Source organism: Pteronotus mesoamericanus, unplaced genomic scaffold (assembly GCF_021234165.1).
Source record: "Pteronotus mesoamericanus isolate MK-2021 breed Mesoamerican mustached bat unplaced genomic scaffold, CSHL_Meso_final contig_238, whole genome shotgun sequence".
In the NCBI taxonomy this organism is placed as follows: domain Eukaryota; kingdom Metazoa; phylum Chordata; class Mammalia; order Chiroptera; family Mormoopidae; genus Pteronotus; species Pteronotus mesoamericanus.
Window position 1 is genome coordinate 215079 of NW_026555099.1, and position 18166 is coordinate 233244.

General features: G+C 43.1%; 1 gene segment (V, D, J or C); it reads left to right on the forward strand.

Moving 5' to 3' along the window:
• The first annotated feature begins 1921 nt into the window (after positions 1-1921).
• LOC129069702 (Ig heavy chain V region PJ14-like) lies at positions 1922-12451 on the forward strand. The segment is given in 3 exon segments: positions 1922-1967; positions 2053-2360; positions 12389-12451. Coding segments are annotated over 3 exon segments (417 nt in total).
• Positions 12452-18166: the final 5715 nt, after the last annotated feature.

An 18166-nucleotide genomic window follows, 5' to 3' on the forward strand; every position in this document is an offset into this window, starting at 1 on the left:
GATGATGTTAATGATGATCTTTATGATGATGATGATTATGGTGATGAAATGAAAACAGTGGTGTTCGTGTTGATGATGATGATGGTTAGGTGGTGATGAAGGTGAAGATTAGGATGAAAAAGATGGACTGAGAGAGAGGTCTTGGTTCAGTGAAGCTATGGCTCCTCATACATACACACTATCATCATGCCTCCTGCTCTGAGAAATGTCTTCCCTTCCTTGTGAGTGTTGCAAAATTTCACAAATAAATTATTCAACTTTGATAATTCATGGGGGTCCCAGAGTTGTCATGAGCTTAACTGTGTCCAACTACTAAACCACTGAACATCTGGCTTTGTTACAAAATGTAGCAGAAACACTGTGAAAATGTGATTGACAGGCACAAGGAATCCCCTTTCCACCCTTTTCTAATGACATCTTCCTTATGTCCCCTGATCTCTACAGGGAGAATTTCAAGTATTTCTGTTTTTGAGAAATTCCTGTCATTAACTACTTAGGTACTTTCTAAGATAATATACTCTGTATCTATCATCCCCTGTACTTACTTCTGGGTCCTCTATACCCATATTTCAGTAACACTCTATTAATGAAAATCAAGCATAACTGTGTCATGTGGCACAAAAGTAGTCCACCAGCCTCCCTTTACTGGTTGCAATGTCAGGCTCAGATTTGTGGATATTTTTCCAGCAGCCCTCCCCTTCTGGAAACAGATTCTCTTCTAGTCCCGATGTCTGGTGTAACCAATCAGCATAGGAAATGGAATATGAACACTTCTAGGAGAGTTTTTAATGTAGAAATCCCTCAATAAAATGTGTACTAAAGTGGTAACATTTTAGATTTTAATAATAAATGAATTTCTCCCAACAAAGCTCCATTAAGGCAATTAAAAGACAAATATGAACATATTTTGAAATCTTTAGTCCAACAGGAGAAAAATGTTTATTATACATTAAGAATGTCCTATGTTGCCTGTGGGAGCCCAGCACCCCCTGACCTCACTGACCATCACCAGAAACAGGGTAAAAAAAGGATGGAAGTGAGTATTCCCTGTTAGAGTTGAAGTTTCCTTTCTTGTGAGAAAATCAATGTCAGAAATTCTCTTGATTTTCCTCCCTCTGAAACTCAACACCTCTGATAACAAGACTGAGAATAAAAGTCAGTCATTCTGCTGCCATGATCCTTCACCATATTAAATGCTCTTAATTGTACACTGGGGTACTTTATTCTTTTATTTTCAATCTTGTCTTCATGTGAAAAGGGTACCAATACCGAAAGGATAATTTTGGAGTCTCTGTAGTGTGCCCTGGGTTTACATAAGGGAATAGTTTGCCCAAGGAGTTCAAAGCCAAAGAACAGAACTTGCAACATGAAGAATAAAACAATATGCAGCCTGCCCGTGCATAGTGGAGAGTTTCTAAGATCAAAGGGACATCATAAATTAAGAAACAAAATATTGAGAATGACTATCTCTCATTTTTGAATTTATTTTTTTTACCAATGCAGACATTATTTGTATGAAATTATTACACAAAATTTTGGAAATTATGGATATGCTAGTTTTGGCTCAGAAATGGTATGAAACAGTGGTAATCCATTTGAAACCTGCTTGAAAGATGCATGAGATTTAAAAACTCACCTATTCATCTAGTCCAACATTGCATAGCTCATGTATCTCATGAACTGAAGTTTTCTTATCTCTGACTTATATGTTCAGTGAGTTTGAGGGGAGGGAGAGGTTGACAGAGGTCTCAGAAGAACCAGGGTGCCTGACCTCAGTCCCTCTTTACTTATACAGGAAAGGCTTTCCCACATGCAAATTTCCCCACCTACTCCTGGTCAAATAATCCCCTGGGCTGTGTGGGGCTCAAAGGCCTCCCACTACATGGTCCTTGGGGAAGGCAGAGCTGTGCTCTAGAAGAAGATGACACTGCTGGGTCTCTTCCTGTGCTTGGTAACAGCACTGCATGGTGAGTGTCTCAGATGTCAGGCATGAGTTTGTGGGATGGTGGTGACTGCATGTGACTGACATAAACTGCTTCTCCTTGTCCTCAGGAGTCCTGTCCCAGGTGCAGCTTCAGGAATCTGGCCCAGGACTGGCGAAGCCCTTACAGACCCTCTCCCTCACCTGCACAGTCTCTGGATTCTCTTTAATGAGCTATGCTGTTGGCTGGTCCCGCCAGGCTCCAGGGAAGGGGCTGGAGTGGATTGGTGCTATATGGAGGGATGGAAGCACAAGCTACAACCCAGCACTGAAATCCCAACTCAGCATCACCAGGGACACCTCTAAGAGCCAAGTCTATTTGACACTGAACAACCTGAGAGCAGATGACACGGCCGTGTATTACTGTACAGGAGGCACAGTGAGTGGAAGTCATTGTGAGCCTAGACAGAAACCTCCTGCAGGAGACAGGAGAGCTGGGTTGAAGGAAGTGCTTAGGACACAAGAGGGCACTCAGATCTCACAGAGAGGAGGCTAAACCCAAAAGACAAGTGTGTACTTGGGTGGGAAAGGAAAGGGCTTCCCCTTGCAAGAAGGCATTTTCTTTCAGAGCACTGACATGTATCCAGGGACACTTCTTCCCTCTTCTCTGTAAATCTAATTTATCAGATTTTCACTGCAGAAAATAAATGATAAAGTGACAATGTCCATTTGCTAATACAGTATCAGCACTGAATTTTCTCCATCAAGTCATTTTATACTGTGTTATTATTTTTTTTATTTTTAAAGGTTATTTATTTACTTTTATAGAGGAGAAAGAAAGGAGAAAGAGGGAGAGAAAATTCAATGTGTGGCTGCATTTGTGCTGCCCCTGCTGCAGACCAGGACTGCTACCCAGGCATGTGCTTTATGGGGAATCGAACCAGCAACACTTTGGCTTTCCGGCCAGCACTCAATTCACTGAGGCACCACAACTAGGGCCTGTTATTTTCTTGTAACTTAGTGCATCATAGTTTCTCATCAAATTATACTTACTGTGTGACCTTCAGTTCCCACTAGGAGTGTTTGCTGTGGAAGAACAATTTATATATAGAACAATCTTCTTTATGTGTTAAAAGATACAAACCCCACAGAAGTTCTTTTAGTTTTGAACTAAGCAAATGAGGGAACACCCATAAATCCAATTCTACTCAGAAGTGAAAATAACAACCATCAGTACAGACATCAATGCTGGTGGATCTCTGCAATCAGTCATTATGGAAGGAGTCAGCTTCAGACACAATAAATGTTTATGACCTTGCCACCTTGATGTTCACATAGCCACCTTGATGGCAGTGTCTAGCTGACCTGTCTCTATCTTTCTCCCTGTCTCTAGGTAGGAATCTACACTTCTTGAAGTCTGACATTTCTTTCATTCTCAGCTGTGTCCTGAGTGACAGATGGCAGCACACTTGGGCAGAAACACCTCGAGGCTGCTGTGAATGCATGCTGTCCACAACCAGGTCTGATGTTGTCCTGACAGCATCTGTCTTCCCCAGGTGCCTCAGTTTAGTGTCTTTCCCTCAGGCACAGGACTCCCTGGGCAGCTGACACACCACTGATACCCCATTTTCTGCAAGTGCTTTTAACCACAGCCAGACCACCAGCACCTCCACACGCTGCTGGTAATGATATCATTTCCATGGGAATAGATCTGGAACTTGACCTGATAGATGATTTCTTGCCTTTTTCCTGAAAAAAGTCTGGGGCAAGTTATTCAGCAGCCACTGAGGGAAAAGGTGGCTTCATCATGCACACAGTAATGAGCTGAGTATACACCCCTGAGTGCATTGGCAACTCCCCTTCACTAGCCTGCCTGCCTGTACAGGCAGGGGTACCCTGCCAGGCAGATCAGGGTGAGGTAGCCAGGGTCTCAGGGTCCCAGGGATGCTTTCCTGGGGACAGGACTTATATCCTAGTAGTGGGGCTGGTTTGGATGAAGTGAGTCTTGTCTTTTCATGGCACCAGCCTGGAGCTCAACTTCTGCAAACGACAGGTTGGTACTGAATGAGGGACAATGACATCTTCTCCTCTGGAAATAGAGACTTGTGACCAGGAACTGGCATCACAGAGTCTGTGCTCTTGAACACACTGTCTTGAATGGTATTTCTGCACTAGGACAGGGAAAGGAGGGTGTGTGCCTTCAATTCTGTTGCCTAGCTCTTCCCACAGAAAGTTTGTTTTCTGAAGTAAACACTTCTTCGATGGTGCCCAATATGACCATCTCCAGACACAGTAGGGCAATTAAAATAATTTCTGCATTCTGACTCTTAATAAAGACCTTGTAGCTCTTAGGCCATGACAATGGAGTTGAAGTCCCATTTGTCCTTTTGTGTTGTGAGAATTCCAAATAAAATCAGCCCTTGGAACAAACCAAAAGTACATGCTGTTTTTAACCCCAGGTGCAGCAATGGGCAGCTGCCCTCTGAAACCTATCCATCCTGCATAGAAGGGTGCTTCTTCCCTGAAAATCAGCTCAACCGTGTCCCTCCTATGAGCTCTGTACAACCACCTCATTGTCTTCTCCTTCTTTGCCTGGACTCTATGTGGGTCTTGAGTTAATAGGTATATTTGGTGTTTGCTCAGCTGTTCTTCTGTTACTACACTTAATATGATATTCTCGAGATTGATCCAGGCAGTGTCTTAGAGTAGGATCCCTCTTAATTATTGTAATGATACTGTAAAAATAAAAAAAGTAATATGTGCACCAACCAATGTTTATCTGAGATCAAAATGAAAAGCTATTGGGAAGTATTAGTTCAGGCAGAAACCCTGATAGTGGTTTGAGTAAAGGGAAGGCAAGTGGTGTTTTTGGAAAAGAGAGGGATGCAGATACAGGACTAGAGGGGAGAAACTTCAATCATTGCTGACAAGATAAGTTAGTCTTTAGCTCTATATGGTAGTGTGAATTGTAAGGATTGTCTGCAATTTTCAATCCTGTATTCAGGATACATATTTCCTGTTAGCTGTGCAAACAGTTGTCTGAAATGCAGTGTCAGTGGTCCAGTGCAAAGGTGATTGTGTGGAGTCCAAACCCATCAGAATTCTGACAATGAAATGAGCCAGGTATGTCTTTTTCTGGAATGGCTGCCTTCACAGTATTAGAACAGGGCTCTTCAAGTCTCACCTTCTCACACTAAGAACCCTTCATTTGTGAAGTGTGCACCACATAACCTTGTATGCACAACACATTGTGACTCATTCCAGGCTCAAGTTCTCCAGGAGACCCCAAGCCCTGAGTCTGTCTCATGATGGAAATTCTCAGCCAGGGAACACTTGGTTCCTGAGTTCTTCCTCTTGCACTGCCATGTTCCATCCTGCTACCTCGATCTGTGAGCTGCACTGACTCAGAGGTCTAACCATAGTGGGGTCACAAATTGCTGGTTATTCCTGATGGCTTATTGCACCTGTTTATGACATACAATTACTGTAATGATAGATTATTTTGCTTTATCATGTTACTGTTAACAGTTCCTTAGAAAGGATGCTCAGTTAATGCAGTTCCCAATTGTGTAAGACATGATGATAACATCAACCTAGAGGTTACATTTGCAGTGGCTGAAATGAGATGGTAGCTCACATAACTGACACATGTTTGAGAAATCCAGCACAGGTGGAAAGTCCTGTGGAAATGGGCATGTTCTCAGCACTCTTCTAGGTAAGACCCACCTGTTACTTTCTCCAGACAGTGAAAAGTGGGACAGATGCACTTTTCAGTCCCTGGAACTAAGCTGGAACTCAGTGCCTGCCAGGAAGCTGGATTGGGAGGACACAAAGCCCACATGGGGGACATCAGCACAGCTCCTTCATGCCTGAGTCTAGAAAAGTCCACCTTTGACAGGGAGCCTGAGTAACGGCCAGTGGTATCTGAGTTCTCAACTGTGACACCTTGATCAGTGCAGGAACATCTATGAGGGTTGACCTAGAGACCCAGATGCAGGAAGATGCTGTGGTTCCTGCAGCCACTGACAGGGGCTGCTGTGGGTCCCTGAGCAGTGAACATGTCACCCCGTGGGATGCAGCTGTCTGAGTTGTACAACAGTGGTCAGAAGGAAAAATAGCCATCAGGATGGCTCAGCAAAATGAATGAAAAAGCAGGGTGTCCCTCACAGGGCTGACCCCACTCACCTAGGAACTCTCATCCAGACCTAGAATCCAAGAGTGGGCACTGCCTGTCTGCTAGGAACAGGGTAGAAGGAAAACCTGGAGTCCATTGCCTTGAAAATCATCACAGTGCTAGTTTATGTGTGCTTTGTTGATAAGTAGTAGTGTAGTGTTATGAGGGTGACATGCAGGTATCCTCAGATGAAACCTGCAAGCAGAGGAACCTGAGGGATGTAGAGGCCCCCAAAATACCCAAGAGGTTCTGGAATCAGTGGTATTGGCTGTATCAGTGCATCTGACAGCTCCAGGGAAAGCTCCTTGGTGGCATCAAAGTCACCTGACTTGGGGGCTTTGTGCACAGCCACTGCTGTTTAGTAAGGCCAGTTCTCTCTGCCCAGAGATGTAGAAGCATATGGGGTCCCTGAGGGGGTATTCTCATGTCAGGGCACAACCATTAATTCTGAACTGGAGATGCTGAAAAGTCTAAGACCTGTGAGGCCAGAAAGGACCCTCCTCTACAGATAGTGGGCTGGGCTGCAGTGGACGTGCAGGGCCTACATGTTGAGAGGAAACCCAGGCTTTCTTTTCAGGTTTTCCATGTTGGTCAGATTGAGGAATGGCAGGAATGAGTCATCGGTTGTAACCTGGAAAATAAAAAATAAAATAATGTCTGACTACCTATTCCACTCATCAAACATTAAAAATGAAAACTGAGGAAACAATCAAATAAAGACTCATTATGTGTGGTGAACATCCATGTCTATAGAAAATTCTCCACAACATGTAATAGGTCACCTGATGTCAATGGTCAAGTCACTTTCTTGTTCCCCTGGAGTCTCATGTCCATTGCCTCCCTCTAATTCAGACACTTTACAACATTAGGACCCACCCACTTTATCCTGGATATTTTTTGCATCCTATGATCTCTTAATTAATAAAACATGACAAAGTCTCATTGCCACATAGAATTCACAGGTACCGGACATAGTTCAGACAATCACAGGTAACCTCACTGGCCATAGGTATTATGATCCACAATTATTTGACTAATTACTCCAATTTATTTTCTTCTTTAAATTTAGCCATTCCTGTCAATGAAGAAACACCCTCTATAAACAGCATAATCTGGTTGTTGGAAACACACAGATTCCCCCACAAAGACCCCTTTTGAGGCAGTCATTGAATTGGTATCATGCTCACAACACCAAGCATAGGAGACAACACAGCATGTTAGAGGGACCCACAGCAGATTAGTGTGGATGTTCATGCTGAGGAAAATGCATGAAGGGGACATGTATTGTTAATTATGTACATAGTTAAAAATCTGGGAGGAAAAAGAAAGGCTCATCATCAAGTCAGATGTGCTTTGATAGAACCAGGAATGGAGGTGGTGAAGGAAGGGAATTCTGCTCACAAGGGCTTGTGTGGTTTCAGTCTCCCATTGACATCTAATCAGGAGACCCAGCTTTTTTTATTTGATTTCCCATTTGGGGCAGATTGAGGAGAGGCAAAAATGCCCCACTGTTTGCCAGCACTCAAACATAAGTTAAAAGAGCCTGACTATCTATTTTTGTTATCAATGATAAGGAGAAAAAAAGAGATAACGATTCACTATGAGTGGATAACAGCCAGGTGTACAGAAAATGAGAAGAATGATTATAAGTAAAGAAATGCTGACAATAGACATGAACAGGTTCTTCGTTCAACCTGTTGAGTGGAATGTTTGTTATCCAATGCCATCGACTCTTTGGATGCCTGGGGTCAATCGACACATAGATTTTGTGGTTTCAAAGTGTCAATGACTCTACAGAGGCAGTGCCTGTTTCGTTTTCAAATATAGGATTGTTGCATGTGGATAACAATAATATATACAAAACAATAAAAATAAGTATAAGTTATGAAAAGCAAATGATGATCACTATGATTATGATGACGACGATGACAAAAATGGCAATGAACTGAGACAGAGCTCTTGAAGCAAAAAAAACCCTATGGATTCTCATACAGACACACCATCCCTAGGGCTTCACCAGGCAGGGGTGTCCCCTGTTTTCTATAAGTGTTCAGAGCTTTTATAAATGGAGTCCCAATGAATTATGACTTTTTGGTGATTCATGGTGTCACTAGATGAATAATGGCATAAAATATGTCTAATAACTAATTTTTGGACGTGTTACACTATTTCCAAATATAAAAAAGGGTTTGTGAAAATGTAAATATGGGTAAAAGAGAAATCCCTTTTCTGCCTACTCTCAATGCCATGGATCCTATTTCCCTTGATTTCTACCTGCAAAATCTTTACAATTTCTATTTTTGAAGAATGCCTGAACATAGCTATTTTTAGATAATATAATGTACCTCTAACAGAGCCTGTACTCCCTTCTTTGTCCTAATTTAAAAAGTCTTCAATCCCTTATTTTTAGTAACACTCTGTTCATGGAAAAAGCATCATGTTTCTTCCATGTGATTCAAAATAAGTCTAACATCCACCCCCTAACCTGTTCCAAAGTCCCTTCCAGAGTAGTGGGTAATTATTCAGGCAGAACTCCACTGCTGGCACAAACACCTATTCTTGAACCTATGGCTGCTGTAACCAATCAGCATGGACACCTATTACAATTAAAAATTGGGCAAAGGACCTTAACAGACACTTCTCCAAGGAGGACATGCAGAGGACCCAGAGACATATGAAAAGAAGTGCAGTGTCACCAGCCATCAGAGAGGTGCAGATTAAAACCACAATGAGATACCACCTCACACCAGTCAGACTGGCCATCATAAACACATCAACAAACAACAAGTACTGGTGAGGTTGTGCAGAAGATGGAAACCTAGTCCACTCTTGGTGGGAAAGCAGACTGATGCAGCCACTGTGGAAAACATTATAGAATTTTCTCAGACAACTAAAAGTGGAACTGCCTTTTCACCCAGCAATTTCACTGCTGGGATTATAACCTAAGAACCCTGAAGCACCAATTCAGAAGAACCTAAGTACCCCAATGTTCAAAGCAGCACAATTTACAATTGTCAAGTACTAGAAACAGACTAAGTGTCCATCAGTAAATGAGTGGAGCAAAGGAACTATGGTACATTTACACAATGGAATCTTATGCAGCAGAAAGAAAATTGGAATTCTTACCCTTCCCAACAGCATGGTTGAAACTGGAGAGCATTATGCTAAGTGAAATAAGCCAGGCAGTGAAAGACAAATACCATAGATCTCATCTATAAGTGGAAATTAAGCAACAAAACAAACAAGTGAGCAAAATATAACCATAGATATGGAAATAAAGAACAAATTGACAATAACCTGAGGGGATGTGTGAGGGGGATAATGAAGAAAAGAAGGGGAAAGGTCATCAAGGAACAGGTATAAGGGACCCATGGAGAAAGACAACAAAATGGAAGATTGAATGTTGAGGGTGTGGTGGGTAGGTTAAGAGATAGCAATGAGGGGAATTAGGACACTATAACTGAGAAACAGTAAAAAATAAAAAGTAAAAAAAAAACAAAATGTGAGAACAGTATAAAATTAAAGAAAGGTATAATGGAGGTTGGTCATTTTCTGGGGAGTTTTTTAAACAATCAACAGATAATTCATTACAAATATTCATAACTTAGACTTTGTTAAAATTAAATAAATTTGTCCCAGCAAAGATCCACTAAGCACTTAAGAAGATATAATTAAAATCACATCTCTGATGGAAGGCTGTATTTAGTATACACTAAGGAAATTATATGTTGTGTTGGACAGCCCAGCAGCCTCTACCACAGTGACCATCACCAGGAACAGAGCCAAGGAAGGCTGGGAGTCAGGGTTTCCTGTCCAGTTGAAAGAACCCATTCCTGTGATCAAATCTATGTTAGAAATTCCCCTTATTTCCATCTTTCTGAATCCCAACTTCACTGACAATACTAGGCTGAGAAAACAGGTCAGGTAATCAGCTGTCATAATCTTAGATATATGAAGAATTTTGTGTTGTACACATACATAATCACCATTTGCATTTGCAGTTTTTTCTTCTGTATTTAAGAATGTGATTAGTTTAGAGTCTCTGCAATATTTGCAGATGGGAAGGGTTTGCACAGGGAGCTTAGACAAAAATCACATTTCCAACATCAACAATCAAGAATGCCCCAACTGTCTATGCTTCAGAGGTAGTTTCCCAGATCACAAAGATGCATGAATGAAGAAAAACATCTCTTTGAAAATGAATCTGTTTATATTTTTTCTACCCCAGAGTAGACATTATGATAAACATATGTGGATATTATGGATATACTAGAGTTTTGAGATTCAGGAGGTATCTGAAAAATGATAATAAACATTTCCAACCTGTTAAAAGATGCAAGAGATTTTAAAAGCTGTCACTGGCTCACCTAGTCAATAATTTCTTCTTATGCCCAGAATGGTTAAGTTGTCCTTTGAACAAATTCCAATGGGTCTCATAAACCAGGAAATCTCCTATCTCCAGCATACATTCTGGACTTGAAGGGGTGCTTAGTACCCTGAAGCCAGAACACCCAGCCCAGGAGCAAGTGCATACATATGTTGATCCTTGGGCTACTATGTCGTCTGGGGTTTCCACTTCATCAGACAATTGCTTGAGCATCTTCTTCAGAGTCAGGATTGGAATTCTGACAGAAGAGACCTCTCAATAACAAAGGGAAGCTCTCTGGCCCAGTAGTGTTGGTAATTTACCAAACCCACTGAACACAGAATTAATGGCTGCAACCCCTGTCAAACCATGTCGGCCAAAGAAGCTACACTCGTGGAATCTGATGCCCACACACAAAGGCACCAGGTGGAGGTCAACTCTGGCATAAATGAGGTCTCAGAAGGGCTTGGAAGGCCTCTCCAGAGGTGGTGAAGTGGCTTCCAAGAGCTGGGCAAGGAGTTTATCTCAGAGTTCATTGTGGCCAGAGAGTGAAGGCCAGGGAAGGTTCTTGTGTTGGGATGGGACCTGGGTGGATTGACTGTCCTACTAGGCAAAAGGAGTGATCCTCCAGGCTTTCTTATCATCATGCACAGATGAGGGAACAAGTGGATGAAGAAGGATGAGATTTAAACTCCCAGATGTCCAGCATGAAGACCTGTTCTACTGAGGCTGAATTGTTCTAACGAGGAAAAGAGAAATTGACAGCCATTGAAGAGCACAAGAATCTGTGATTATGAGCAAGCAATTAAGAACAGGCTAGAGGTTAGACAAAGTTCTTGGAAAATTTTGAGTGGCAGTTTCCACTATATGCAATATTCTCATTGCACCAAAGGTGGTAGGTCAGCTGCTTACTTCCTAGGATTGCACTTTTGGATTTCACAGGGTCTGAGTTAGACATCCTGCACTGGAGCCCTTATAAAAGGTCTGGAATTCACATTTCCTCTGTAAGCTGTAACTCAAAGACTACCTGGAGCTTAACTATTATTTTGTCGTTAACATACATGATGACTTCTTAACTGCGAGGCTCAAAATCCTTTTCCTCTGGTACCTCATTCAGTATACAAATCCCAGTGTAGTGATTTCATAAAAGATAAAACCACTTAGCAATTTGGATTCCCTCCACCTGTAAGCTGCACCCATCATGAGTCACCAATCCCTTTCCCAGGACATCAGCCTCCAGACACCCTTCTCCCAGGGTGTCAGGTGAACAGAGGGATGGCAGGTTCCAAAATGACTCCTTATGACCAGGAAGCAGGTCCCATCATCCATGCACATCTCAGAATGTCTGCTGTCCCTGAGTCACTGTCTATGTATTTCTGGGAGAAGGTGAGTCCAGGGTCTCAGCACCCCATGTGGTATAGGAACCTGGGGGGCTTCTTGAGTGTCTCACCTGTAGGAAGGGGTACACTGCCCTGGAGGAGGTGGGATGAAAGAAGGACACAGTGGATCTAATCCTTGTCTCACCTGGGGAACCTTGGATGACCTCTGAGAAGCAGATATTAACCTGCATGGCCTGATCCCTGGATCTGGACTGAGGCAAAGGCTGCACCTGCCCTGCTACCTGCAGGAGCTGGGGCCTCAACCAGGGCAAAAAACATACTGTTCTTTGCAATTATTTTTACATATCATTTTATAAGAAATTATGATTATCCAATCTGTAACCATGAATCTACGTAATGAGTTTCCTTGTACTCGTGAAGATGTTTGTATATAATGTTAATCCATTTTATTAATGAATTGAACAACCCAATATATTAAAACAGTGTGAACCTCCCGTCCAGTCCAGCTTTCCTTTTACACATAGAAAGAGGGCTGTCCATTGACATGACTCAACGGTGTCTCAATACCCCCGCTTCTCTTGCTTCAGAACTACACCACCAACTCCAAGAGAAGAAATGTGCCAGGGACCCAGAAGAACGTGGGGCTGTGACCTCAGCTACTCCCCACTGATAACAACAGAGGGTCCCACATGCAAATTTCTCTACTAGATCAAGGTTAAATTCTTCCCTTGGGATGTGGGTGCTGACATCTCTCTCCTCAAACAGGACAGAGGTATCTGGGGAAGGCAGAGCTGTGATCTAGAAGAAGATGACACTGCTGGGTCTCCTCCTGTGCTTGGTGACAGCTCCCTACGGTAAGTGTCTAAATGTCAGACAGGTGTCTGTGGGATGATGGTGACTGGATATGACTGGCAGGGACTAATGTTCCTTGTCCCCAGGTGTTCTGTCCCAGGTGCAGCTTCAGGAGTCAGACCCAGGACTGGTAAAGCCCTCACAGACACTCTCCCTAACTTGTGCTGTCACCTGTTACTCCATCACCAGTAGTGGTTACTGCTGGAACTGGATCCGCCAGCCCCCAGGGAAGGGGCTGGAATGGATTAGGTACATATGTTATGATGGAGGCACTTACTACAGCCCATCCCACAAGAGCCGCACCTCCAACTCCAGAGACACATCCAAGAATCAGTTCTCCCTGCAGCCGAGCTCTGTGAGCAATAAGGACTTGGTCGTGTATTACTGTGCAGGAGACACAGTGAGGGCAATTCATTGTAAGCCCAGACAGAAACCTCCTGTTCGGAGACAGGAGGGCTGGGGACATGGTGGGCTCAGGGCACCAGGGGTGCTCAAGACAACAGCAGAGACAGTGGAAAACTACACTGAGGCTGCTCCACAGACTCTGACAAGGGACCCTTTTTCTGGCTATCTTGTTCCTGCATCAGTACCTGCTCCTGCTCCTAAAAAGACACCCACCTTGTCCATCCTGGCAATGCCATTGGGGCCCCATATCATGCACTTTGAGAATGGGGACCTGTGGCTGTATGCCAGAGAGACCCCCATACATGTCAGGTCAATGCTAGGTACACTGACTGGAAAAGTGTACCCTGGGTCTGTCCCTCTCCAGGGCAATCCAGGACCTTCTCACCACAGACTCTGCAAATTCCAGGTGCTGGGAGATCAAGAAAACACAAAGGTGGGCAGTTTTCTGTCTTCATATGAACCATCTTTTCTTTTGCTCTGTTATCAAAGTTTGTCAGTCACTTGGTTTGGGTTAGTGTGTGGATCCTGCCCACATGGTAGGAACAGGGGAGAAGGGAGAACTGAGTTTATTATCATGAACATCACCACTGTGTGTGTGTGTGTGTGTGTGTGTGTGTGTGTGTGTATGATATTTATTGAACAGGATAAATGTAGTGGAATTAGGGCCACATGGAAGGGTACTCAGATGGGACCTGCAAGCAGAAGAATCTGAGGACCTCAGAGATCCCAAGAACCCCTGAGACCTTCTGGACATAGGGATGTTGGCTAGGTCAGTGACTATGGAAATTCTAGCACAGGGGTTCCCTTGTGGCTTTAAAGTGCTCTGGGTTGGAGCTCTCTGTAGAATCACTGGGGCTCAGTATGGCTAGTTCCCTTTATCTTGAGATGTATAAACACATTGTGTCCCTAAGGCAACATCTTGAAGTCAGGGCTTAGATTTTAAACCTTCACTAGAACCACTGAGAGGGAGGCCCATGCTCTGTGAGTCCAGACAGGACCCTCCACTGCCAGGTTTGGGCCCATGTTCTCAGGCTGCTTATTCTGGTGCAGGCAGAGAGGGTGGTGATGAGGGATTTCCTCTGAGTGCTTGGCTCTTCCTCTTTTTATAAAAAAAAACACACTCAAATATAGGTTGGGCGTGAGATGAGTGTAAATATCCTATTCTATCTGAGCATTTACCAAAATCGATAAGACAAGAGAAACACAGTCAGTGGGGATATTTATTGGGCTTCTTTATATATGAATGTTAAGGAGCTGGAGAGAGGAATGGTTTTTTCAGTTTATTCAGTGCTGCATTTTGAAGACACACTGACCACAGGGATAAAACCTACAGCAATTAAAGCCAATAACTGGTCCATGGGTCTCTGTGTTACTCAAAGGTGAGTTCTCAATGAGGAGCATGTCCTGTTGGGGCTTGTTCCTCAGTGGGAGAAGCTATGTCTGCACAGAGCTCAGGGACCAGGCAGGGGACTAATACTACATAACACTGATTAAACTTAGACTCTGAGTCTCCCAGTGAGCATGGTTTCTGTGTCTTCTACTCTCTCTCAGGTGAAGTCAAATAGCCAGCTATGAAGTCCTCTGTGTCATCACTGTGCAAATGAGAAGAGATAGACTAGGTTTAATATGGGTCTCTCTGTGCCCTGAGAGCATCATCCACAGCCATACCCACCCTTCCCTCCAGAAGTCCTCATGGCACAGCCCTCCAGCATGGGCTGGAACTGGAGAGCCCTCTTCTTTGTGGTAGTGGCTATAGGCAAGGGGATACCCAGTCCCAGAGGAAGAGACCATAGACACTCATTGGGTATTTCAACCCACTTCTGCCTCTCTCACACAGGTGTCCATTCCCATGTGCAAATGGTGCAGCCTGGGGTTAAGATGAGGAAGCCTCAATGAGGTTCTCCTGCAAAGATTCTGGATATACCTTCACCACCTACAATATGAATGGGGTGCAGCAGGCCCAGGAGCAGGTCTGAAATATATGGGTTAGATCAACACAAACACTGGGAAACCCGCTGTTGCCCAGATCTTCTCAGAATGATTGTCTTTCTCCAAGGACACTTCTGTTAACACTGCCTAGCTGCAGATGAAGGACCTGATGTCCTAGGATGTGACTGTATATTACTGTGCAAGAGTCTGAGTGTGATGATCCACATTCTCAGTGTGTCACAAACCTTGAGAAGCAGAACAGCTGGACTGTGCTGATAAGATGACATGGTGATGAGCCTCCTGACTTTCTCACTCACAGTTATGGTTCTGAGACCAGGACATATTGAGCTGCAGGTGCCAAATCAGAAATTAAGGGAAAAGTTTCAAAAGACCAGCTGCACTGCAAGGGAGAGGCTGGAAAGGGACTTCTGAAAGGAGGGCTTCTGATAAACCACTTAATCTGGTTTATGCAAGGGGTACATTGGGAGCCTCCTTGTTCTCTAGAAGGGTGTTCATAGAAGTGTCATTTGGGAACCTTGGATAGGGTCAAGTGTGAGAGTTTGAACTGTAGTGACTTTCCACCAAGTTGTATGAAATCCCCTATTTCTGAAAAATGGCAGTGTGTAGTTAAAGTAAAAACATGAATGTCAAGGAAGACTTTCTATGCCCTTGTCTCTGGATAATCATCACAGAGACGACATCCTGGATGCACAGTTGAGAGTTGACAAAGTTCCAGATTCCAGCAAAGTCTATGACATCACAGCGTTCTATCAATCCTCTCTCAGAGGGAGATCCTGAGAAGTCTCCTCACCTGAGACTACAGCTTTGTAAGTTTCCCTGTACCTAGGCAATATTGGTCATCACACAGCAGGCAGGGTGGGGACACCCTTGACAATGGGAGACCACATACAGCCTGTTCTACATTCCTAAGACAATGGAATCTATTACCACACACCACTAGACTATTTCTACACATTTATTCCTACACAATCTGCAGGTTGGAGCATGAAAACCCTTCTCTGGACTGAGGTCAAGGTGGTGGAAGAATCAACCTTTCTCTAGAAGCTCTAGGGAAGTTGTGTGGACAGAAAACAAGGGTTCTTCCAAGTTTATATGTATAATTCCTCATTCCCCAAAGAGGCTAATATTAAAATGGGGATTTGGGGGATTCTTAGGTCATGAGAGCCCCAAGAAAGTGGTTACTGTTTTTCTCAATAAGTTCAGAAAGCTCGCTGATGATATTGGGTGCCACCACATGAGGACCCAACAAGAAGCTATCTGATATGAACCAGGAAGGGAGGCCTCACCAGAAGGCACAATGGTGATATAACCAAAGGCATGTCTGGCTGCCGGAAATTTCAAAAGCTAAAGCACAGAAGTCAGGAATTGCTGTAAGTGAGAGTCATTTTATTCAGGTGCTGGCAACCATTAATATCTCAATTAAGGATGGATTTTTTAATGAAATATAGTAACAAAAAGAAATGAGGTAATGAGGATAGGCTGTGGACATGCAGGTAGTGCCCTTCCTGGTCCCAATTCAGAACTTTGCTGCCATAGTTCTGGAATTAGTTGGTGCCAACACAATTTTTACTGTTGGTCCACCTGTGCCACCTAAAACTGTGGTGATTTCAAGGTGGTTTCTTGTATAAGCAGGATGGGAACTGAGGGCACATGCAATATGCTTTAAGAAAAACTGTGTGTATCATTTTTTTAAAAGTTAGTACTATTTCTGATTCCATTCCAAAGTAATTCTCAGCAATTTAAAATGTTTATTTCATGTTTCAATTTTCTGATGTCAATTCTTCCCCAACATGTATAGAGCTATTGATGCATCGTGAACCTTCTGGGGGAATGAAACACCTGAGCCAGTAGGGAAAACAAAACAAAACAAAACAAAACAAAACAAAACAAAACAAAACAAAAAACCTTGTGAGTTAAAAGCAGGTATATTTTTAGAAGTGTCTGTCTAGCAGATTCTATTTTTCTGGCTTGGGAAAAGAAAGTCATAAAGGGCTACACAATAATAAAGACAAGCATTATAAAGCACAGAATGTTAAATCTAAATTTAAAATTCCTTCTCTATGGACCTCAGCCCCTGTAATGTCCATGACAATGGTCTCATAAACTAATCCTGAGTTCCCTCAAAGAGAAGGGTGTGATGGTCCAATGTTTGTTCACACCAGGTAGATTGCTCCCTGATTTAGGTGATGCATGCTTCCATCCTAGCTGAGGCGTCAATGTAACATCAACAGGAGGAGTAAGTGGTCATGTAAACTCCTCCTTATTCTTAGTATATAGTCTAAGGCAATTTGATTATCTAAGACAATTCTAGTTAGAGAGTCCAGAGATTTCTGAATATTAGAAAGTGAGGTGTCTGATTTATTGGCTATTGTGGTTAAAGTCTTGAAGAGATTCTGAAGTACATGCTGATGTGCAGCTGCTCCCCACCAGGGTAATAGAGTCCATCTAAAGAAATATTCATCATCTGGTGTTTCTCTGGGGAGATCTCAGGCCATTTGTGTGCATGTTGATTGATCACTCTGTAGTTACATTTGCCCAAACCATTTTAGTTACTTGTTTGTAGATCTCAGGAAGGAGCAGTTCTCCTCTCTGTTCCCCTGAACAGGATCCAAATATGTGGCATTGGAGTACATGTTCCAGTGGGACCTGAGGGAAAGCAATTTTCTTCTAGGAGAGAAAGTTTCTTAAGTTGGCAATTTACAGAACAAGACCAGTTCCAGCAGACTGATGGAGCATCATGCAAATAGAGAAAGTGGTGTGATAACTTTAAATCTCTTTCATTGGCATTTTAATGGCTTGAAGTATACTTGTTGCTGCATTTGTCTCATTACCCTATGAAAAGACTGTTGTTTTTTTTTTAAATTTTTTTTGTCACTTTGGTGTTAGATACAGAGTACATGGGTCTCAAGTGTATCTTGGCTCCTGTGGAGAAATAAGGATGAACTTTGAGGTATCTACAGAAATCTCTGGGCCCTCACATCCATTGTCCAAGTAACCATCCTGTTATGTGCCTCTTTTGACTCATTTTTCTTCACATACATGCTGCTAGGCACCTGATATCTCTGTCTTGGAGACCATGGGTACCTGCCCTTTCCTTCTTGCTCAGATTTTGTCCAACTGCCTACACTATTTCCTGCTCAAGAACTTTTGCTCTGCTA